General features: G+C 52.1%; 1 protein-coding gene across 4 annotated transcripts in view; it reads right to left on the bottom strand.

Moving 5' to 3' along the window:
- Positions 1-247: 247 nt before the first annotated feature.
- Positions 248-24,058, bottom strand: part of MYH14 (myosin heavy chain 14) — a 78,788-nt gene continuing 54,977 nt past the window's right edge. For all 4 annotated transcript variants that reach the window (XM_061386110.1, XM_061386109.1, XM_061386111.1 and 1 more), the window contains 17 exons: positions 23,822-23,993; positions 21,800-22,012; positions 21,087-21,231; positions 19,539-19,745; positions 17,647-17,751; positions 17,399-17,551; positions 15,995-16,243; positions 11,979-12,191; positions 11,198-11,410; positions 9,905-10,066; positions 8,881-9,009; positions 8,209-8,297; positions 7,992-8,115; positions 4,983-5,191; positions 3,064-3,172; positions 1,210-1,382; positions 248-1,041 (listed from right to left, as the gene is read on the bottom strand). In XM_061386110.1, coding sequence (XP_061242094.1) covers positions 882-1,041; positions 1,210-1,382; positions 3,064-3,172; positions 4,983-5,191; positions 7,992-8,115; positions 8,209-8,297; positions 8,881-9,009; positions 9,905-10,066; positions 11,198-11,410; positions 11,979-12,191; positions 15,995-16,243; positions 17,399-17,551; positions 17,647-17,751; positions 19,539-19,745; positions 21,087-21,231; positions 21,800-22,012; positions 23,822-23,993 — 2,825 coding nt within the window. In that variant the 3' untranslated portion in view covers positions 248-881. The remainder of the gene's footprint in view (positions 1,042-1,209; positions 1,383-3,063; positions 3,173-4,982; positions 5,192-7,991; positions 8,116-8,208; positions 8,298-8,880; positions 9,010-9,904; positions 10,067-11,197; positions 11,411-11,978; positions 12,192-15,994; positions 16,244-17,398; positions 17,552-17,646; positions 17,752-19,538; positions 19,746-21,086; positions 21,232-21,799; positions 22,013-23,821; positions 23,994-24,058) is intronic.

The raw sequence follows: 24,058 nt of genomic DNA, 5'->3' as shown, positions 1-24,058 counted from the left end.
GGCGTGGAGCCAGGGACCCTCCAGCTCTGAGCCTCAGTTTTCCCATCTGTATAATGGAGGGGATACCTCAGAGGGAGGCCGGATGAGAGGGGAATGATTTCTTCCACATTAAATGCTGGGTAAGCGGGAGGTCCCCGACACCAACACCCACCAGCTGAATTAGAACCAACCGATTACCCCTTACACATCACGACCCCTTGCCCGTACTGTCTCCCTACCCCTGGAGGAACACACATAGCCCTCAGGGTCCAGTTGGGGTTGGAGTTTATTTCTGCCACAGTTTGAAGGCTGGGAGGGTATGGGGCCTTCTCCAGCCCCCATGGGAAACTCCAGCTGAACTGTGATCACAAAGAGCAACGGGAGGGAACCTGAGGGGAGGGGGGGATGTGTGAGGTCCCCTTAACCTGCCCTTTGCAAAGGTCAAAGGCTGAGGGCCGCCTGGAGCTCATAAGGTGCTCCAGGGTGCTGTTGCTCATAAGTTCTGGGGTCGGTGGCTAAGTGGCGAGACAGGGAGAGGGAAATGAGAGGGGGTGGGGGGGGGGAGGGGCATGGAGAGCCAAACTCCCTTCCCAACAAAGATCATTCATAACCGAAGGAAGGATTTGGAGCTGGATGGGAACCCAGCTTGCCGACCACACCCGAATTTCTCCCAAGTGAGATCGCCCCAGTCCGCGATCCCTGCTTGCCCGCTCCTCTGTTTAGGGGTTCACGGAGAAGTCTCCCGGGACCCCCGGAGTGGGCTGGATAAGTGCTGTCATGCCGGAAGGCGGCACTTCCAAAGTGCAAGAAGCCAGAGGGCGGTTCTCAGGACAGGCACCTGGGGTGGGGGTGGGGGGGCGCCAAGGAGGGAGGGCCCGGCGGCGGCTGGGGGCAGGGTAGGGTCACTGTGGTGGGGCCGCAGCGGACCCTTCGGGCTCTGGGGGCGGCGGCCCGGACCCCGGCTCCGCCTCCTCCGCTGCCACCTCCTCGTCGGACGCCACGCCCTCCTCCAGCCTGAAGACCTGGCGCACCGTGCGGGTGGTGAAGGTGAGGGGTCCGCGCCTGGCGGGGAGAGGAGGAGAGGGCAATTACCGGAGGAAGGGAGAGAGAAAAGTGAGAGGCGGGGGGGGATACGGAGAAACAGAATAAAATGGGGAGGTGGGCACAGAGCGAAGACAGGGGAGCTGGGGGTTTACGCAGAGAGGTTGCGCGTGCACCGGGTGGCCTTACCGGAGCCGGTTCCTCAGCGTGTTCAGCTCCCGGTTCATGGACTCGGAGGCCTCTGTGACATCCTCCAGCTCGTGTTGCAGTCTCCTGCGGACCGCCTGGGCCCGGGAAGCCTCCTCCTCGGCCTCTTCCAGCTGCCGCTTCAGCTGCTTCACTCGAAGGTTGCCCTTCTCCAGCTTTTGCGGGAGCCGGGGAGTCAGGTCATGTCTCTGGGTGCGGCTCTCACCCAGAGCTCCCCACGTCTCCATCCCTCCTCTATCCTTCTGTTCACACTTTTGTTCTGCTCTCCTAGATCCTCTCACCAGCCTCCAGGTCAGGCTCAAACGCGAGACCACCCGCCACTTGGCCTCAGAGGGGTCTCTCTATGCTCAGATCTGATCCTGCCTCTGCCCTGCTCAAGGTCCTCCCATGATTCTTCAGTGCCCTGGGACAAGGTCCCAGCCAGCACCTCAGCCTGGCGTTCCAGGCCCTTGCAGGGTCGTCTTCCCATAAACACATGGATTAGGCCATCTGGAGTGAGACCCTCCCCCGGACCCTGCCATCTCTCTCTCCAAGGAGAGGACACGCATAACCTGCCTCCCGCCAACTCCTCTAACCTCATGTATCACTCAATCCCCGCCCCCCCCCACCCCGCAACCCCATTCTTCTCTCAAGTTATTCTGCTCTGCTTCTTTGCTTGGGACTCACTGAGCTGGTTTCCATAGCCCAGGGTCCTTGCACTTGCTATTCCGTCTTCCTGGCTCTTTCTCACCCTTCAGTATCAATTCAAATGTCACTTCCTTAGAAAGGTCTTCCGGACCACCTCCCTCCCAATCTAGGGAGGATTCTCCAGTCCTCTGTATTCCCCTCTCTCTTTATTATCTTTTTTCTTCATAACCCCTTTCACAATCTGTAATTATCTTTGCTTGTTTATAGGTTTTATGGTGGTGTCTTCCTCTTCCTGTGTTGCAAATGTGAACTTCATGAGGGCAGGGACATTCTCGGTGTCGTTCACAGCCATATCTCCAATGCTTTGCACAGTGCCTGGCACGCAGGTTGAGCAGGTGCTCAACAATTGTTTTGTGAAATAATTGGCGAATAAAACACAGCTGAGCTTTTAAGGGCACAGCAAACAGAGTCAATCACATGTGAGCCTGGGGTGGAGGCTGGCAAGAGGGTCTAGGAGGATCTGATCCAGACTGTCTTTATTAACTGTGTGACTTTGGGGCAAATTATACCTCCTTCTAAAGTTTCCATTTTCTCACCTGTGAAATGGAGCTGATGAGAGAATGCAAGCATGCTGTCTTTTTGTTTGTTTTAAGTAGGCAGCACAGTATGGGGGACACATTTACTGATCAATAAATAATTAAGGGCACAGATATGCAGCCAAAGTGCTGAAGGTTGAACTCTGGCTCCATCTCTTACTAAATAAATAATTGTGAGCAAGTTACTTCAGTTTGCTGACATGAATAAGAGGGAAAATAATAGTATCTACCTCATGAGTTCTGATTAGACTTAAGTGTTACTACATGTTATGTCTTTAGCACTGGCTAAAGAAAGCTCTCAATAAACACCACTTCATTATTTAAGCTGTGGCCTAGCCTCTGGGTAGGATTTAACTTCTGCCCTCTCATTAGCTGTCTCAGCTCCCCACCAGGGCTTTTCCTAGATTCCAGAATTTACGGATCACAAAGTCACTGATTCAGGCTCTCCGCTGATGCACCAAGGCCCAGGACCTTGTCTGCACTCGGTTTTAGTCCAGCACTCACACATTACCTCTTGTGATGGGAGCTCACTACCTCTAGAGATGTCACGTGCTACTTCTTGGTCAGTGGTCCCCCCCACTCCCACTGCTTCTCTATGATGTCAGCTGCTCACCTGGTCCCGGAGCTGGTCAGCCACCCTCCGCTCCTCCTCCACCTGGAGCACCACCTCTTTAAGCCTCTTCTCAGCCCTCCGCACTAGCTTGCCAGAGAGGATGCGCTCCCTGAGGAGAGGCACGAAGGGGAGAATCAAAAGGGTTGCTCATCCAGGGTTCTACCCCCGCCAAGCCTCGTCCAGCGGCTGCCTGTTCTCGGAGTGGCTTCTGCCCACCTTCCCACCCACCTACAACTGGCTCCCACAGTCAACTGAGGCCTGGTGGTACCAGGCTACCACCAGGGCATCTAATCCTTAACTTCAGCTAAGATGCTTGATGTTCCTAAAAGTGTCTCCACGTCTACACCAGTTTTCCACACCCCACTAGGTCTCTTATGTTCAACTGTATCCTCCACCCCGCTCCCAGTCTTCCTCCTCTCAGGGAACTGACCCACTGACTGCAAGTCTCCAAATCAGACCGCCAAGCACCATCCTCACCCATTTTCTCTCCTTTGCCCCACCCCCGGCCTGTCAGTACCCAAACCTTGTCCCACTACCCCCTGGACTCTGCCCTGCCCCCTCCTTAGCCTCACAGCCCCAGCCCCCAGGGGTTCAGGACCTATCATCTCCCACCTGACCTCCCTTCTTTCTCCCTCTCTTCTCTCAATTTCCTTTTCAAGCTCTTTGTGTTTGTAGAACACTCTGGGAGCCCAAAACTCCATCCTTAACCATCTCTGCTATCTTCCTTTCTCACTCATACACTTTTCTTTGGACACGCTCAACTGTGCCCCAAGTTTCTACAACCATCAACAGCCTGGTGTCCACTAAATCTGTCTCCTGAGCTCTAGCCTGGTTCAGCCCCCAGCCTCGGCTGCCCACTAGACCCTGTATACCCTGTACTGGGCTCAATGCCTTCTCCCAAACCTGCTCCTCCTCCCAGTTCCCCATGATCCACCTAGATCTGCAGGTCAGACACCTGGCACCATCCTTACCTACTGTCTCCTGAATTTCCCTATTCTGATGCTCATCCATTCTCTCCTGCATGGACCGTCATACTAGGGTGAAGTCCATATGATGGGGCCTCTAGCAATGGGTGGTGCTTGGCAACCATGACTGGATATTCTCTTATGTCTGAGCTGGCCACATGGCTTGCTTTAGTGACAGGATATGGCAGAAGTGACATTGTACCAGTTCCAAGTCTAGGCCCTAAGAAACTTTCTCTCTTGGAACCTTTACTCTGTCATATGAACAAGCCTGGGTCAGCCTAGAGCAGAGACAAGTTAGCCGAGTTGTTCCAGGCAAGGCTGTAGACATGTGAGAGCCCAGCCAAGATCAGCAAATCCATCTAGCTGACTTTCAGCTGAGCAAAGATGCGTGAGTGAGGCTCACCAAATCCAGATCAGCAGACCCTACCAACCATTCCAAAGACTCATGAACAATAATAAATGATTGCTGTTTTAAGTCACTGAAATTTTAAGGTGGTTTGTTAGGCAGCTTCCCTGCATATGGGGCTTCCTTTGTGGCTCGGATGGTAGAGAATCTCCTGCAACGCAGGAGACCAAGGTTTGATCCCTGGGTCGGGAAGACCCCCTAGAAAAGGAAATGGCAGCCCACTCCAGTATTCTTGCTTGGAGAATTCCATGGGCAGAGAAGCCTGATGGGATACAGTTCATGGGGCTGCAAAGAGTTGGACACGACTGAGTGACTAACACTTGTTATGCAGCTATAGCTAACTGCTACATTACTGTTTAAATTATATAGTGGGAATGCAATTACTTGCAGCATAGAGCATCCTAAATGATACAGGAAACCATCAACCATTAATATCATGATGCCTTTTGGATGTTTCTAAACCAGGTGCTTGTAACACAGCTCCCCTGTGCCTCAATTGCTCAGAATGTGAGGGTTGCCCTCCAGCTGTGCCCTCTCTTCCCACTTACCTACTCTCCTGCTCCAGCTGCTCCTCAGCCTGGGCCAACTTAGACTCAAGGGCAGCGATGATCATCTTCTGGCGGGCTCGGGCCCCAGCGTCTTCCTCACCCAGGCGTTCCCGGAGCTCCTGGACCTGCCGCTCCAGCTGCTGCCGCCCGCTCTCTGCCTTAGCTGAGAAACTGCGCTCAGCTGACAGTTCTGTGGTCAGTGATTCTACCTGTAGCAGTGGGGAAGGCAGGACTGTCATGGTGGAGTCTCAGAGGGAAGGTGGGAGGTAAATGCCAGAACCTCCCAGAACTAAGTGAGCTGATGCTTGTTAAGTGCATAGCACAGAGCCTGGCACATAATAAACACTCAATAAATGTACTTTTCCTTGATTGGCTTATCAGCCAACAGCAGTGCCAACTCTGGGTTTTAACCTTTTGTATAGGTTTTTGCTATTTTAATAAGACCACAAGAGGAGAGTGGTGGTCCAGTGGTTAGGACTCTGAGCTTCTAATGCAAGGGGCTTGGGTTAGATCCCTGATTGCGTAATTGAGGTTCCACATGCTGTACAACTCAGCCCAATATATAAACAAGTCCAGAAGACTATCACAGGCTTGTTTAAATGCTGTCGATTCTATCTTTGACTGTGAATGAGCCTATTCCAAGGGTTATCACATTTTTGTTTGCACCAGGCTCATCCAGAGAGCTTGTGGAAAAAAAAGAAAAAAAAATGGACCACAGTATCCCACCCTCCAGAGATTCTCATTCAGCAAGTCTGGAATGAGGCCCATGAATCCACATTTTCAACAAGCACCTTAGGTGGTTTTGATAGAATGATATGCAGGATCGTTTTGAGAAATGCCAGCTCAATTAACAGGAGCTACTATATTGCTAATGTGTAACCACACCCCTAATAATAGTGCCTGTTTATTTATTCATCTCGTACTCTGAGTGAGGTCCTATGCTGGGGACACGGAAATGAGTCAGATGCAGTCTGATTCATACTTTACTTCATTTCACCCTCACAGGAAGAGACCGACGTGGTGATTAGCATATGCTATTTTTTTTTAACCTTTTATTGGAAAATAAAACCGTGAGACAGGAAAAGTAAAAAACAGATCAACTATATGGCTTAATAGGTTGGGCTTCCCTGGTGGCTCAGATGGTATAGAATCTGCTGCAATGCAGGAGACCCAGGTTTGATCCCTGGGTTGGGAAGATCCCTTGGGCAAGGGAATGACAACCCACTCCAGTATAGGTTAATAAAAAGCAAACATCATTGTCACCCCTGCCCAGGTCAAAAAATAGAACTTCATGCATCCACTCTACTAACAACCTCTTCCTTTCACCCCAAACAACATGTCATCCTAACATTTTTCTTTTTTTGGATGTGCTGTGCAACTTGTGGGATCTTATTTTCCCAACCAGGGGTTCGATCTGAGCCTCTGCACATTGGGAGTGCAGAGTTTTAACCACTGGACCACCAGGGAATTCCCCCCTCCTCCTGACTCCTAGGGTGATCACTTCCTTGGTTGGTTTGTTTTTTTCCTTTTGAGTTTTATTATTCAAAGATGCATCCCTAGATTCTATAGTTGAATGCTGCCCATTAAATTTTTTTTGTACATGATTTTTAAGTCTCTTTTAATCTACAGTTTCCTCCTCCATCCTTTCTGAAGTGTGTTAGTTGCTCAGTTGTGTCTGACTCTTTGTGACCCCATGGACTACAGTCCACCAGGAGTCTACTGTGTCTCCTGCATTGGCAAGTGGGTTCTTTATCACTGAGCCACCTGGGAAGCCCATACTGGATTGGGGTGGGCCCTAAATCCAATGGGCTTCCCTCTTCACTCAGTGGTAAAGAACCCACTTGCCAATGCAGGAGATGCAGGTTTGAACCCTGGGTCAGGAAGATCCCCTGGAGATGGAAATGGCAACCCACTCCAGTATTCTTGCCTGGAGAATCCCACAGACAGAGGAGGCTGGCCGGCTCAAGTCCATGGTGTCACAGAGTCAGACATGACTTAGCAACTGAACAGCCTCGCACTAAATCCAATACGACTGGTGTCTTTTCAAGAAGGGAAGGAGGCACAGACACACAAAGAAGACATAGGGAAGGTCACGCAAGGCAGAGGCAGAGACCGGGCTGATGGATCTACGAGCCAAGGGTTGCTGACAAGCAACCAGAAGACAGCCTGGAAGAGATGTTCCCTCAGAAAGAACGAACCTGATGACACCTTGATTTTGGACCTCTAACCTCCAGAACTGTGAGAGAATAAGTTACTGTCTTTTTAAGCCACCCAGTTTGTGGCAATTGGTTGCAGCAGCCTCAGGCAACTAATACAGTGACTAATTAGTATTTTTTAAAAATGTCATTGTGTACTTGAGGGTTTAAACAGATTTGATGGATTTAAATGAGTTGTAATTATGACCCTGGTTGAAGCTCAAGCTGCTCCATTTGGGGCCAGTTGGGACACTTTCCATGTTGACTTCTAAATGCTTTTGAGATCACCAGGCTAGCTTCCTGGGGAACTGGTGTATTATGGGCTGAATGTTTGTTGCCCCACAAATTCATATGAAGTCCTAACCCCCAGTGTGTATCTGGAAATGGGGCCTTTGGGAGGTAATTAGGACTAGATGAGGATAAGAGGGTGGGGTCCCGATGATGGCATTAGTGCCCTTATAAGGAGATATCAGATAGCTCCCCCCACATGCACAGAAAGTCAAGCCCAGTGACTGCAGGATGAGATGATGGCCACCTATAAGTCACCACTTATAAGCCAGGAGAAGAGGCCTTGGAAGAGGCCTTGGACCCATATTACCAGCATCATGCTCCCTGGATCCAGCCTTCAAGAAACCTCAGAAATACAACAGAATGAATGCATCTATTCCACCCCCACCTAGAGAACTCCTATTCAACCTTCAAAACCCAACTCAAATATTCCCTTTTCCTATGTGCATTGAAAAAGGATTGAGGGTGTTATGGTCCCAGGTCAGTGGGGCCTCAAGGCTGGCAGGGGTGACCCAGCTGTGCTCACCTGCAGGAGCAGCTTTCGGTAGCGGTCATTGAGCAGCTCTGCATTGCTTTGCTCCTCCTCCAGCTCCTCTTCCATTTGCCCCAGGCGCCCTTCCAGCTGACGTTTCTCATCCAGAATGGCAGCTCTAGGGAGAACAGGCAGGGCAAGGTCAGGGGAGGTGAGAGGGCAGGATGGCCAGAAGAGGGCGCCCTGCCCCACATTACCATGGGCCACTCACTTGCTAAGGCTGCCGTTGGCCACCTCATCTGCCATCTCATCCCTCTCCTGCTGGGCCTGCCGCCGGGCACGGTCAGAGGCAGCCAGTTCCTGCAACGAGCAAAATAGGCAGGTGGTCAGCTGCGGTGATGGGAGGCTGGCTGAACACTGGCCTCCCTACCCCTCATGCCTCAAGTCTGTTGATCTTTTTTTCACTGCACTTGAACATGCTGCCCCTGGATAACCTTGGAATGAGCTTCAGTCTATAGGCAGATGTCTCCTAAATCCATCTCCGTAGCCCGTGATCCATGTCCACTTCTTGCTGCCCGCCTGCCAGGATCCCTCACCCTCATGGCCTCCTCACTGAGCCCAGCATCTCTTTTCAGACCAGTTCCTCCTCCAGTTTCCCTCAGTCATCAGGCCAGACCCCCTCTCCTCCCCTCCTCGGCCCCCTTACCACCCAAAGCCCTGTCCATCCTGCTCCTTTACGCTCTCTGTTTGTTCCCTCTTCTGCGTCCAGGCTCAGGCGTCATCGTCCCTCTCCAGCCCCCCTGCCCCCAATCTCCCTACTCTAGCCCATCCCCACACCGACCCTGTGGCTTTCCGGTTCAGGACCCTAGAGGGGCTCTGAGACATCCCTGGCCCCGCCCACCCGCGACCCCACCCTCCTGAGCCCCGCCCACCCCGGCATCACCTCCTGCAGCCGCAGCACTTCCGCCTCTAGCCCCTTGAGGCGCTTCTCACTTTCCCGGTTCTGAGCAAAGATCTCCTCTCGCGAACTGCGCGTCTCCTCCACCTCGCGCCACAGCTCCTTCATCTGGGCCTGGGTGGAACGGAGCGAGTGTGTGGGCCCAGCCAGGTCACAGGGACTGCCCCCAGCCCCGCTACCCTCGCAGTCAGCCCTGTGGGGGCTCCCCGTGAAAAAGCAGAGTCCTGAGGACTTGGGCTTCTGCACCCCGCTCCCAGCCAATGGCTGTGTGACCATGGGCCAGCTATCCCCCCGTCTCTGAGTCTCACTTCTTTAAAAAAAGAAGCACATCAAAATTAAAGCAAGCGTAAAGTGGGGGTAATATGTGGACTCTGGAGTAATAATAGAGTTGGGAGGGACTTCCATGGCGGTTCAGCAGTTAAGACTCCAGCGCTTCCACTGCAGGGGGCGCGGGTTCGATCCCTGGTGGGGGAACAAACATCCTCAAGTCAAGCAGCTTGGCCACAAAAAAGTGATGGAAAACACCGATCACTTGGGCCAGTCGCTACTCTGTACACATACTGAAAACCTTAATCCTCACAACTCCAGTTGGTGGGGACTATTTTCCTACCCAGTTTACAGATGGAGAAACTGAGGCACAGAGAGGTTCAGCAGTGCACTCAGGGTGGTGAGTGGCACAGTCACGATCTTAACCTAGGCTGCCTGACCCTGGCGTTTACACTTTCGGCCACTTTGCTACCTGGCAACTATTTATTTATGTCCCCATCCAGCGGCATGTGGGATTTTAGAGTTTTCATCACTGGGCCGCAAAGAAGTCCCAAAGATTAAGCAATTTAAATAAAGGAACTAAAAAATATAAAAAGAACCAAATGAGCCTTTGGGGCATGGATAGAGCTGTTGTCTAACGTGGGTGCTGCTCCTGGGATCGAAAGGGCGGGGTCCGAGCTGGTTTGGGAGCCGGAGCGAGGGCGGGGCCTCCCCTTTCCGCGGCTTAAGCCCCACCCCTTACCTGCATCTTGCGAAGCTGCTTCACTGCCTCCTCCTTGCCCTGCCCGGCCGCTGTGGTCTGAGCCTTCAGCTCCTCCAGCTCGGCCTCCAGCTTCTTGCGGGCGGCCACGGCCAGAGCACGCTGCTTGCGTTCCTCATCGCGCTCCACCTCTGCGTCCCTCAACTGGGAGAGGGGAGGTCGGGAGGGGCGGGCTCAGGGGACAGGAAGCCCAGGCTCCCCCTACATGCCAGTGGCGTAGAGGTCTACCCTCCAGCCCCTGCCCAGGTCTCCAGCCCCACTCCTTCTGCCCCTTGCCTCTCTCTGCCACAAACCCAATCATCCTCTCCAACCCCACAGCCCTGGCAAGCTTTACCCCTCCCTCTTGCCCCAGCCTCCTCTTTGCTCCCATCACTCCTCTCCAGCCCATTCCTGAAGGCTCTAGAAAGGTCCTTCTACAATCACAGCTGACACTGCTCATGGCCCTCCTGTGGTTGGCTCCCTGGTGCCCTCAGGACAAAATCGTGCATGAACTCATGGCTGGATCAGTGGGGCCAAAGTAGATTTAAAAAGAAAAGCTCAGATACTGCTCCCCATCCCGGCCTTGGATCATCTCTTCATCACTTGCTCTAGGCTTCCAAGCTCCAGTCTCCTCTGCTCCAGTCTGCTGACCACATGGCCCCAGAGGGCTCTTTCTGATATTCAGGGCTGACCTGCCCCTCCCACGCTCAGCACACATCACTGAGTGAAAAGCCTTGCCCGCTGCAGACCATAGGAAATTCCTCCACTGAATGAAGAATGAATGAATAAATGTGCAGAGAGAGAAATATGGAGTGAATGAAGAAGCAGGTGAAGAAATAAACGAAAAAGGAAGGAAGGTCATGGATGAAGTGGGGTGAAGACAAGCTGGTGAATGAGCAGGTAAATGGGTATACGGGTTGGTTGGGGGTGCAGAGGAGGTGGGTAGATACTGGGGTGGTTGGGCTGGAGAGAGGAGGTTGATTGGAGCGGGTATTGGGTGGATGGAGAAGTCGGATGCAGAGTTGGTTGTGTAGAAGTCTTGGTTGGTAGGGAGGCTGTGTATGGGCGGCTAGGCAGCTGGCTCAGTAGATGGGATGGTGGTTGGGTGGACCGGTTAGTGGATGGAGGGTGTCCGAATGGGTCCTTGTGCGTGTGGGTTCTTGGGTCATGGTGGGTGAGCAGGTTGGGGAACAGGAGGATGGCTGGCTAGTAGGTGGGACTTGGGTAGAAACCCACAGTAGCAGGTGGGTGGTGAGACTTCCGGGCACACTGAGCTGGGCGGCGGCCTGCCCATACCTGCTTGGCCAGCTGCCGCCGCCTCTCCTCGCCCGCCTCGTCTCGGCCCTGCAGGTCCCGCTCGTGTTGCGCCTTCAGGGCCTGCACGGTCACCTCCAGGCGCAGCTTGGCATCCTCGGCTGCCGTCAGCTCGTCCTCCAGCTCCGTCACCTGCGTTCGCAGATCGTTCGCTGCCTGTTCAGCCACCCGGCGGGCTCGCTCCAGCTCATGCACCTGGGAGGGTGGGAAGCAGAACGAGAGTGAGCCCTGGGCACCTGGACCACCGAGGAGGCGGGAGGTCAGGCCCGGAGATCTATGCTAGGCTAGAGGGGAGGGGAGCTTTGATAGACGAGGGGGAGGCAGCGAGGTGACATGTCCATCCTAGCTCCTTCTTGTCCCGAGTTACCTACACACGCTGTGAGAGGCTCTCGTGCTCAGTGTGTACACGTGAGCAAGTGTGTTTGACGGGAGAGTCCGCTCACATTTCATGAACATGCACCTGCACATGGATGTTTTCCAAGAAGCTCTCGTGCTTAGTGTGTGCACATATGTTTGCTGGAAGATCTCCCCGTGTGCTGGGCCCATGAATCGTTACCTGTTGATGCCTGGCTTTCCTCACTTCCCGGGTGTGTGCGTGAACACGGGGACTCTCCGACGCCGGTTCCCTTTGCCCTCCGTGTGGGAGAGCACACACGTGTGCCTGTGTGACCCAGCGTCACGGGGTGGGGGTGGGGCGCGTGGTCGCCCACGTGTGTGTGTGCATGTGTGTGTCTGTGTGTCCCGGGGACCCGGGGTCGCTCACGCTCTTGCCGACGTCGTCCTTGCTGCTCAGCAACGCCTCCAGCTCGGCCCGCAGCGCACGGTTCTGACGCTCGAGCTCCTCGCGCGCCTCCTGCTCCTCCTCCAGGGCCCGGGTCAGTGACAGCGTCCGGGCCTCGCGCTCGCGGCCCTCGGCCTCCGCCCGCTCCCGCTCCTCCACCGCCCGCAGGACTGCCGCCTTCTCCTCCGCCAGGAGCTTCCGGGGTGAGGGAGATGGGGTGGGGGACACAGGTTAGCTAAAAGGAGTGTACAAGGGAATGGGGAAGAGAGAGGGGCCAAGGACGGAGAGACAGACAGACAGACAGAGGCAGAGACACAAGAGGGAGGTATAGGGATTAAAGTTTCCACTGGGTCCCAGACCAGCTCTCTCTTCAATGGATCCCTCTGTTGATGGGAATGTAAATTGGTGCAGCCGCTCTGCAGAATAGTGACGAGGTACCCTTAAAAACTAAAAATAGAGTTACCATGTGCCAGAGTGCTCAGTCGCTTCAGCCCTGTCGGACTCTTTGTGACCCCATGGACTGTAGCCCGCCAGGCTCCTCTGTCCATGGGATTCTCCAGGCAAGAATACTGGAGTGGGTCGCCATGCCCTGCTCCAGGGGATCCTCCCGGCCCTGGGATGGAACCCGAGTCTTCAGTGCCTCCTGCTTTGGCAGGCAGGTTCTTAGCACTTGTGCCACCTGGGAGGTCCTAGAGTTACCATATGATGGAGCAACCCCACTCCTGGGCAGAGAGCTGGAGAAAACTTTAATTCGAAAAGATACCTACACCCCAGTGTTCACTGCAGCACTACTTACAATAGCCAAGACATGGAAGCAACCTAAATCTCCATGGATGAAGGAATGGATAAAGAAGATGTGGCCTATATATACAATGGAATATTACTCAGCCATGCAAAAGAATGAAACAATGGCATTTACAGCAACATGGATGGACCTAGAGATTATCACAGTAAGTGAAATAAACCAGACAGAGAAGGACAAACATCATATGATATCACTTCTAGGTGGAATCTTTTTAAAAAAATGATGTAATTAAATGAATTTATTTACAAAACAGAAACAGACTCACAGATACAGAAAACAAACTAACCAACTTGTGGTTACCAAAGAGGAAAGGGGGGATGGATAGATTTGGAATCTGGGATTAACAGATATACACTGCTGCTGCTGCTGCTGCTAAGTTGCTTCAGTTGTGTCCGACTCTGTGCGACCCCGTAGACGGTGGCCCACCAGGCTCCCCCGTCCCTGGGATTCTCCAGGCAAGAATATTGGAGTGGGTTGCCGTTATACACTACTATATATAAAACAGATAATTAACAAGGACCTGCTGTAAAGCACAGGAAACTCTACTCAATGTCTTCTAGTAACTTATAAGTAAAAGAATCTGAGAAAGAATACATGTATCATGTATAAATGTATGAGTCACTTTGCTGTACAACTGAAACTAATGCAACAGTGTAAATCAACTACACTTCAAGTTTTATAAAAAATTAAATGAAAGGAAATTTTGAGCCAAAAAAAGGAAAAACCTTAAATGGATCAAACTGATCAGCCCCTCACTTTATATACCCAAGAGAGGAAAGGGTTTTCTTTCTTCCTCTTGTAGTCATAGTAGGAAAAAAAATACATAAAATTTAAAATGTACTTCAAACCTTCACTGTTTTTTTATGACATAGCAATTGATGAACAATAAAACTTACAAGACATGCAAATATATATATTTATATGTATATTTGTTGCTGTTCAGTGGCTAAGTTGTGTCGACTCTGCGACACCATGGATGGCAGCATGCCAGGCTTCCCTGTCCTTCATCATCTCCTGGAGTTTGCTCAAACTCATATCCATTGAGTTGGTGATGGTATCCAACCATCTCATCCTCTATTGTCCCCTTCTTCTCCTGCCCTCAATCTTTCTCAGCATCTGGGTCTTTTCCGATGAGTCACCTCTTGTGTTGTTGGAAGAGGGTGTTTGCTGTGACCAGTTTGTTCTCTTGGCAAAACTCTGTTAGCCTCTGCCCTGCTTTATTTTGTACTCCGAGGCCAAACTTGCCTGTTACTCCAGGTATCTCTTAACTTCCTACTTTTGCATCCCAATCCCCTATGATGAAAAGGACATCTTTTTGTTGTTGTTGTTGTTAGTTCTAGGTGGCCTTATAGGTCTTCATGCTGCTGCTGCTGCTGCTAAGTCGCTTCAGTCATGTCCGACTCTGTGCGACCCCAGAGACGGCAGCCCACCAGGCTCCCCGTTCCTGGGATTCTCCAGGCAAGAACACTGGAGTGGCTTGCCATTTCCTTCTCCAATGCATGAAAGTGAAAAGTCAAAGTGAAGTCGCTCAGTCGTGTCTGACTCTTCACGACCCCATGGACTGCAGCCTACCAGGCTCCTCCGTCCATGGGCTTTTCCAGGCAAGAGTACTGGAGTGGGGTGCCACTGCCTTCTCCGATAGGTCTTCATAGAACTGGTCAATTTCAGCTTCTTTGGCATCCAGTGGTTAGGGCACAGACTTGGATTACTATGATGTTGAATGGTTTGCCTTGGAAATGAGCTGAGATCATTGGGTCGTTTTTAAGGTCACATCCAAGTACTGCATTTCAGACTCTTTTGTTGACTATGAGGGCTACTCCATTTCTTCTGAGGGATTCTTGCCCACAATAGTAGATATAATGGTCATCTGAATTAAATTCACCCATTCCTCTCCATTTTAGCTCACTGATTCCTATGATGTCAATGTTCACTCTTGCCATCTCCTGCTTAACCATGTCTATATATATATAAAACACAAATTAATTCTTTTAAAATTTTTTCAATGATCTATGGAATAGTATTAAGCAATCGAACATACATGTATTTGGAGTTTGAGAAGAGGAGGGGAGAAATAGAGAATGGGGCAGAAAAATATTTGAAAAAATAATGGCTGAAGATTTCCACATGTGATTAAGAACACTAACCCAAAGCTGTTGGAAGCTTGGCAAACTGAAGTAGAATAAACACAAAACCCCACAGCTGGATATCATAGTCAAACTGCTAAAAAGCAAAGATAAAGAGGAAAAAGTCTGAACCAGCTAGAAAACCACATCACATTACCTACAGGGAAACCATGATTTAGATGATTGTTAACTTTAAATCTGAAACAGTGGAGGCCCCAGAACATGGAATGATCTCTTCCCAGTGTGGAAAGAATAAAACCTGGAATTCAACAGCCAGTGAAAATTCCTTTCAAAAATGAAGGCAAAAATAAGGACTCTCCCATTTTCCAGATGAAGAAAATGAGGCAGAGAGACTGTGCAATTTGCCCAAGCCACACAGCCAGAAAGGGCCCCAACTGGGCTGTGAACCTCAGGGTTGCCTGATCTTAACGCTCTGGGGTTCTGAGAATTTTATTCCATTCTTACATTGTCAGATGCTTAGTATTATCCCCACTTTCAATTTTTTCTTTTTTCTTCTTTTTTTTTGGCTGTACCGCATAGCCTGTGGGATCTTAGTTCCCCAACCAGGAATCAAACTGGAGCGATGCAGTTCACAGGGTCGCAAAGAGTCGGACTCGACTTAGTGACTGAATGACAGCAACAGTACTGAGAGCATGGAGTCCTCATCACTGGACTGCCAGGGAATCCCCTTATCCCCATTTTCTAGACGGGCAAACTGAGGCTGAAATGGGACAAGCAGTTTGCCTGAGGTCCACAGTGAGTCAGCAGGAGAAGCAAGACGTGTTATTTCATTTTGCCTTCCTAAGTACACCCTCTGGTGTATCTGCAGGACGCCTTTGGGAGTAACACTGGGTACCAGCAGTAATTATTTGGGGCCAGGAGACATAAGCCAGGATCGATGGGCGTTCTATCCTACAGGGGCTCAGAGGGAAGAGGCATCTTGCCCGAAGGTCCTCGCAGGTTCACAGCTAAGCTGTGACATCACCTGTTACTGATCGCTCACGGTGACCGTGACGGGCAGCGTGGGTGAGCATCCCAGTTCCCCAGGTGGCTAACCCAAGGTGCCTCACCTGGTCGAACTTGCGCTGCTTCTTCTCCAGTGTGCTCACAAGCTGTCGCTGCTGCTCCAGGTCCACTGTGGCATCGTCCAGCTCCTGCTGCAGCCGCCGGCGGCCCCGCTCCAGCCGCTCCACCACTTCCGCCTTTTCTGCCAGGCGCTGGTTCAGGGCCTCAGCCTCTCGGGCCGCCCGGCGCCTAGCCTCCTCCCCTGCCTCCAGGGCCCCTGCCTCCTCTTCCTGGCGCCGCCGCCACTCTGACAGCTGGGGTTGGGGGTGGAGGAAAGAGAGGGAGGGTGGCACCCATGTCGGCAACCCAAGTGTGAGTTAGTGGGGCCCCATTTCCCAGATGAGGAGACTGAGGCCCAAGAGGGAAATGAGTCACTCCGTTGGGCACTTCTGCCTGAAGAGTAGGGATAAGGTTGTGAGTTCTCAGAGCCCCAGCTCCTCCAGGACGTTAAAATGGTTCCCACAGGACCCAGAAGATGAATCAGACCTGGGTTCTGCCCTGGGGAACCCCTAGTCTGATGGGGGAGACTGAGTGTCACAACCAGGGTGATAGAGGCTAAGGTAGAAATAGGGAAGCCACAGGAGTCCACCAGACGGGCTCAAAAATCTATTGAGAACATTCAAGACTTCCTGGAGGACGGAGCATTTGTGATGGATCTTGAAGTATGCATAGGAGTTTTCCAGTTAAAGAACGATATTCACAGGCATACATTCATCATTCATTTAACAGGCATTTCTCAAGGCATCCCATACATCAGGCACTATGTTGGCTTAGGCTGGGGACCCAGATCTAACTCTGATGGGGTCCCACCTTAAAGGAGCTTTCAGTCTGGTTGGGGGACTCATGGGCAATGACAATTCTAGCCAGTCAGGGTGACCGGAGTGGGGACAAAGGAGAAAGAAGGGTTAAGGGAGCTCAGAGAAGGGTGGTGAGTAATTTCTTAGAACAGGAGAGGCGGATGCTAAGTCCTAATAAATGAAAAGCGTTTTCCTACATGAAGTGAGGAAAGAGAGATGAGAGGTGAATATAGCTAACGATGAAAGAAGGCCAGAGAATGCAGGGTCTCTGACAACCTGGTGAGAGGCATGGATTTTGTCCAGGGTGGGTAGTTGGGGAGCCCTGGGAGGTGTGTGAGCAAGGAAAAGGCAGCATCAGCTCCGGCTTTACAAAGACCATGTGAAGGATGAGCCAGAAGGGGATAGACTAGAGGCAGGGAGGTTTGAAGGGAGGCTGAGAGGATACAGGTGACAGAGGATGAAGTTTGTGCAGGGCTGGGGCTGTGGGGACAGAGAGGAGGGGAGTCTGGCTTGCAGTGGTCTGGCTTGTGACATGCTGGCCTGTGGGGTCACCCCGTGAGCCACGGAACCCAGCAGGAGCCGGGTGGGGGATATCCCTGCAGGGCTGTTCACCTGGGCCTGGGCGGCCTGCAGCTCACGGCCCGCCCGCTCCCTGGCGGCCGCTTCCTCGTCCAGCTGCTCCCGCAGCCCGGCTGCCTCCGCCTCCAGGGCTCGTGCCCGGGACCCCAGGGCCAGCTTCGCTCTGGTCTCCTCCTGCAGCAGCTCCTGCAGGTGGATGAGAGGACGATGTTCAGTGTGGGCAGGAGAGTTGGGGGTGGTCTGGGTTGGGGAGCGGGTGGTGAGATGGGAGCTGGGGTCACCTGGGCATCGTGGAGCTGGGCCTCCATGCTGGTCAGCTCCTTGCTCAGCCTGATGGCTTTGGACTCGGCCTCGCTCAGGGCTCCAGACACATTCTCGAGTTCAGCCTGTGGGGAAGGGGCATCTTATAATGGCAGCTTCCTGCCAGCCGACCCCCCTGTGTACCTGCCTCAGATCCCCACTACCCACTGCTGGTGGGGATGTAGAAGGGTGCAGCTGCCGCGATAATCAGTCTAGCAGCTCCTTAAAATGGTTAAATGCAGAGTTTCTTTGTGACCCCATGCACCGTAGCCCACCAGGCTCCTCTGTCCATGGGATTCTCCAGGCAAGAACACTGGAATGGTTTGCCATTCCCTTCTCCAGGGGATCTTCCCGACCCAGGGATCGAACCCTGGTCTCCTGCATTGCAGGCAGACTCTTTACCATCTGAGCCACCAAGGATGTTAAACCAGAGTTTCCACAGGGCCCAGCAATTCCGCTCCTGGGTCTGTACCCAGGAGAAATGAAAACAAGTCCATGCAAAAACCTGTACAGGGGTGTTCACAGAAGCAGTATTCACAACTGCCAGAAGGTGGAAACAACCCAAACGTCCATCCATGGATGACTGGATAAACAAAATGTGGTCTCTCTAGACAATGGAATATTATTCAGCCATAAAAATAATGAAGTACAGATGGATGCTACAACATGGATGAGCCTTGACAACACTATGCTAAATGAGTGAAGTCAGACACAAGACACATATTGTATGATTCCATTTCTATGAAGTGTCCAGATTAGGAAATCTAAAGAGACAGAAAGTAGATTAGTAATTGCTAGGGCAGGGGGTGAGATTGGAGGACCTTAACCCTAACTCTCGTACGGGATTTCTTTCTAGGGTGATGAAAATGTCCTAAAATTAGATTATGGTGATTAATGTACAACTCTATGAATATACTAAAACTCATTGTTCAGTTACTCAGTGGTGTCCAACTCTTTGCAACCCCATGGACTGTAGCACACCAAGCTTCCTTATCCTTCACTATCTCCTGGAGTTTGTTCAAACTCATGGCCATTAAATCAGTGATGCTATCTAACAGTATCATCCTCTGTCACCCACTTCTCCTCCTGCCCTCAATCTTTCCCAGCCTCAGGGTCTTTTCTAAGAGTCGGCTCTTCATATCAGGTGGCCAAAGTGTTGAAGCTTCAGCTTCAGCATCAGTCCTTCCAATGAATATTCAGGGTTGATTTCCTTTAGGATGGACTGGTTTGATTTTAAATGGGTGAGTTATACAGTATGTGAGTTATATTTCAATAAAGCTGTTCTCCTGGCACCCAAATCACCACCACAATGATCCTGGATGCAGCTCCTGGCCTCGTGTTCTCAGCAATAAACAGGTATTGGTCATTTAGTTTAAAAACATAATAAAATAAAAAGCCCACATCTCTCCTAACAATTACAGTATGACATTTTCTACCTACAGGTTTAAATGTTCACCCTGGGTTTTTCTAATCAGACCATGGATTATTTACGGCCAGAAGATAAGAGGGTGAAAGGTGGGCACTGCGGCAGGGTTAAGAGCCGCAAGGTTAGTCATGCCTGGATTCACGCTTTGGCTCTGAGGGACCTTAGACAACCAGCTTCACGTCCCTGGGCCTCAGTTTCTCTGTGTGTAAAATGGGAACAATATTAGCACTTCCTTCAGAGGAAGGTCAGGAGGCTTTAGTAAAAATACACAGGATGTTTGGTATAAAGCAACCACTCACCCGATACTAGCTGTTAATATGTGATAATGCTGAAGAAGTTGGCAGGGACGGCAGGGTTGATGTGGACCAAACCGAAGCCCAGAGAGGGCAGGCATCTCACCCAAAGTCACACAGCAGACACCACCGCTGAGCTGGCCGCCCCACTCACCTGGGCTCGCTGCAGCTTCTCTGCAGCCTCTGCTCGGGCCCGCTCCCCGTCGCCCACGCGGCCCTGCAGCTCCTGCAGCTGTGACTCCAGGCGACGCCTCCGCTGCTCACCCTCCTGCCGCGCGGTCTGCAGGTTGCTGAGCTCCGTCCGCAGCTCAGACGCTTCAGCCTCCAGAGTCAAGCGGGTCTTCTCCCATGTGCCTTTGCTCTGAGGTGGGAGAGAGACGGCAGAGATTTATGACTCCCTTTCTCTACCAGGCCAGGCACATGCGTGCCCCATGTCCCTTGCACTATTTCCTCTGGAACCCCTCACCATTCCTTAAAGACCCAGGCACACTCCTGCCCCGGGGCCTTTGCACTGACTGTTCCCTCTGCCCAGAACATGTTTCCCAGGATGCCAAGATGGGGTCACCCTTCGCTTCCTTAATTTTTTTTTTATTATGACCTTATTTATTTATTTTTGGCCATGCTGGGTCTTTGTTTCTTCGAGGGGGCTTTCTCCGGCTGTGGTGAGCAGGGGCTGCTCTCTAGTTGCCATGTATGGGCTTCACATGGCTGTGGTTTCTCTTGTTGCGGAGCATGGGCTCTAGGGCATGCAAGCTTCAGTAGTTTTGGCTCCTGGGCTCTAGAGCACAGGCTTAACAGTTGTGATGCAAGGGCTTAGTTATCCCAAGGTATCTGAGATCTTCCCCGCCCAGGGATCAAACCCATGTCACCTGCATTGGCAGGCAGATTCTTTACCACTGAGCCTCCTGGGAAGCCCTTTCCTTCAGCTTTTCACTCAGAGGTCACCTTTTCGTAGAATCTCTCCATGGCCTTCTCTTTTTCAAATCACAAAATGCCCCCCTCGCCCCACTATTGGCATTCTGACCCCGCTTTTTATTCATCATTTTCCCATAGCACTTATAACCCTGATATATACTGTGAATCTGTTTAGATCGTTTACACTCTGCCTCTCCTGCTAAAACATCATCTCCACAATAGAAGTGTGTACTGATTGTCTGGTTCATATTTGGGGCCCTCAATATCACACCGGGAACATAGCACATATTCAACGAACGTTCGCTGAATGGAAGATGGATCGGTGGGCTTCCCTGGTGGCTCAGTGGTAAAGAATCCACCTGCCAATGCAGGAGACATGGGTTCGATCCCCGGTCCAGAAAGATCCCACATGCCTGCAGAGCAACTCAGCCCCGGGGGGCCACAACTATCGAGCCTGTGCTCTAGGGCCTGGGAGCCACAACCACTGAACCCCGAAAGCTCTAGAGCCTTGCTCTGCGGCAAGAGAAACCACTGCAATGAGAAGCCCGAGCACTGCAACTAGAGAGCAGCCCCCGTTCACCACAACTACAGAAAAACCCGAGCAGCAGCGAGACCCAGCACAGCCAATAATAAGTAAATTATTTGTTTAAAAAAGATGGATCAGAGACATGAATACCTGAGAAGAGAAGCGGGCTGGCCTAGGACCAGCCAGACATACCTCCTCCACCCAGCATCCCACTTTGCCTCCCCATGGCTCCCCAGAAACCCCAGCCCCGTCCCAACCCACCCTCCGGGCTTGCTCCAGCTGCTCCGCCAGCTCTCCCAGGGCCTGGCCATGGCGCTGCCGCAGCTCCTGCACTGCCACCTCATGAATGCGCGTTTCCTCCTCCAGAGCCTTCTTCAACTCCGTCACCTCCTGTTCTCTCTTGGACCTTTTATTGGGGAAGGGGGACAGGGAATAGAATTTCAGAATAGAGGAAGACTGGGACTTTAGGGCAGCCCCCGACAGCCGGTTGTGCCTCTTCTTATTCTTTCCCTTCAAGGATGGGGACTTCATTCTATATTCCCCGAGGAGTATGGGTGGTGATGCTGCAGGAGGAGTGTGGCTTTAAGAGTGAGCTCCTATGCATCTGTCAAAACCCTATTCAAAATGCCCCCTTCTCAAGAAGTCTTTTTGGACTCCCTCCCATAGCGTGATACAGGGGTCTTCTCTGATCATCCACGATGGCCTGTCCTACTCCATTAAAGCTCACTTAGCTCTGGACCAGGTCTGTCTTTGCCTGAATCTGCTTACTCCCAGACTGGGAGCTCCAGAGGACAATGCCTGAGTCTGATCCATTTATGTCCCCAGCTTGGTCCAGAGCCAGTGCCCAGAAAACAACTGGTGAATGACTCAACATCTGTGCAGATGGAGAGTTTGGACCCATGTCCTTTTCCTCTCCTCCCAACCTGGTTCCACAGGTCCCCAACCGGTGCCAGCTGCCGGCCGCCCAGCCTCACCGGAGCTCCTGCTGTGCATTGGTGGAGTCCAACGTGTCCTCCAGCTCGCCCCGCAGTGCCTCCAGCTCCTCGCCCAGGTCCCGGCGCTGCTTCTCCGCCTTGGCCCTGGCCGCGCGCTCAGCCTCCAGGTCCTCCTGGGCTTCGGCCAGCCCAGCCTGCGCCTCCCTCAGGGATTTGAGTAGCTGGGCCCGGACTCCACCCTCTTCCTCTGCCCTGGGGGTAGACAAGGATCAAGGGGGTTAGTACAAGGACAGGCAGGGGGTGGGGATGATTTCTGGGGGCGTGGAGGGACTAGACATGGCCAGTTCCAGATTCGAATCCCAGCTCTGTCCTTGGACACGTGCCTCTAGGACTCAGAGCCTCAACTTCCCTAGCTGTAAAATGGGGATGACACCACTGGTATCACGAGGATGCTTACTAAGTTCCCTCCACTTGAGAGCCCTCTGCCTTATCATCCCATGTGATGTTCATGCCCACGCAGGAAACTGGGGCGCAAGGTGGGAAAGTACTTGCCCTGGTCACGTGGTCAGTGGGTGGCTGACCCCTGAACTCCTCCTCATAACCCTTCTAGGATCAAGCTGTTGCAAAGAGGAGCCGGATGAAGGGGCAGTGTGGACTGCAGATTAAACAGCTCAGGGAAATATGCCGATCACAGTTTGTGTCCTCTGCTTGGCCACCTGCCCTGGCAAGTGACAGCCTCTCTGAACTGCAGGCTCCCAGTTTGTGAGAGAGCATGACCGCCCACGTCACAGGACTGCCAGGAGGGTGGTGATGGAAACAGTAATACATAAGTGCCAAAGGCTATGTGTTACACAACTCCACTTAGGAGAAGTAGCAAGAATCAGCAAATCTAGGCGGACAGGAAGCACACTGGTGGTTGCCGAGGGCTAAGGGGAGGGAGAGATGGGGAGGGATTTTTTAATAGGATTTTTATTGAGGTGATGGTAGTGATTGCACAGCATTGTGAATGTACCAAACACCCCTCAGTGGTATGCTTTAAAATGGTTAATTTTGCTATGTGAATTTCACCTCAACGCAAAAGGGAAAAAAATAACAGTGATAATGGAAAGTAGGAACAGACACACCACAGCATCAATTGAGGCCCTAGGTTGTGCGAAGCATGTCCTCAGCGCCTTCTTATTTAACCCCCACACTAACCCTGGGCTTCCCTGGTGGCTCAGATGGTAAAGAATTTGCCTGCAACACAGGAGACTCAGTTTCAATCCTTGGGTTGGGAAGATTCCCCTGGAGAAGGAAATGTCAACCCACTCCAGTATTCTTACCTGGGAAATCCATTGGACAGAGGAGGCTGGTGGGCTACAGTCCATAGGGTCACAAAGAGTCCAACACGACTAAGCGACTATTACACTAACCCTGGGAGAGCTTCTATAATCACCCCCATTTTCCAGATGGAGAAACTAAGACTTGAGAGGTGATGTTATTCGGGTAAGGTCATGAGGCCAGAAAGGGGAGGAATTGGGATTTGAACTCAGAAGTCAGGCTGGAGGGTGCACAGTTCTTAACTCCCCTCCACCAACCCGTGTCCCATCGATTCTGCAATCCACATTTCCCCAACATTGTAGCTGCTCTGAATTCCAGCTGCATCCATACACAAGGGCGCCTAAGGTCGCAAGGGTGAAAAGCATCTAAAACAGTGAGCGCCATATCTGGCATACAGTAAGCGCTCAATAATTGTGAATGGCTGGCATTATGATGATTATGATTCCTAAGACGGCCAGATCACTTATCCAATCACAGCAGATTCTGAGTTGTTCAGCTTTGAGAGGCTGGGGAGAGGAAGAAAAAAGCATTTTCTGGCCTCAGTGCAAGAAACTGTTAAGTTACTAGACACGCAGGGCCCGCTTTCAGTTTTCCCTTAACCAGGAGGGCTTGGAACTCTGGCTGTGTCCATCTTACAGAAGGGTACATTGAATCTCTGTGGGTTAGCGGGTCTCAGCCGGGCGTCTCCATCGCCGCTAGGCGGCGCCCTCGTGCCGCGCGCCCCGCCGGCCCACCCCGCACCTGGCCAAGGCGGCCTGCAGCTCCTCCTCCTTGCGGCCCAGCTGGGCGCGCAGCTCTTCTGCCCGCTGCTGCTGTTCCGCCATCTGCTCCTGCAGCTCCGAGCCCTCCACGTCCAGCCGCCGCTTCAGTTTCTCCAGTTCCTGGCGGCTCTTCTCCTCCTTCCGGAGGCGGTCTGCAGGCAGGAGGAGTGTGGGCCACGCATGAGGGAGCCAGACCCACACCCCCAGGGAGACCCCC

Source organism: Bos javanicus, chromosome 18 (genome assembly GCF_032452875.1).
Source record: "Bos javanicus breed banteng chromosome 18, ARS-OSU_banteng_1.0, whole genome shotgun sequence".
In the NCBI taxonomy this organism is placed as follows: domain Eukaryota; kingdom Metazoa; phylum Chordata; class Mammalia; order Artiodactyla; family Bovidae; genus Bos; species Bos javanicus.
Note: the sequence above shows the minus strand (reverse complement) of the source record. Positions and strands in the feature narration are given on the sequence as shown.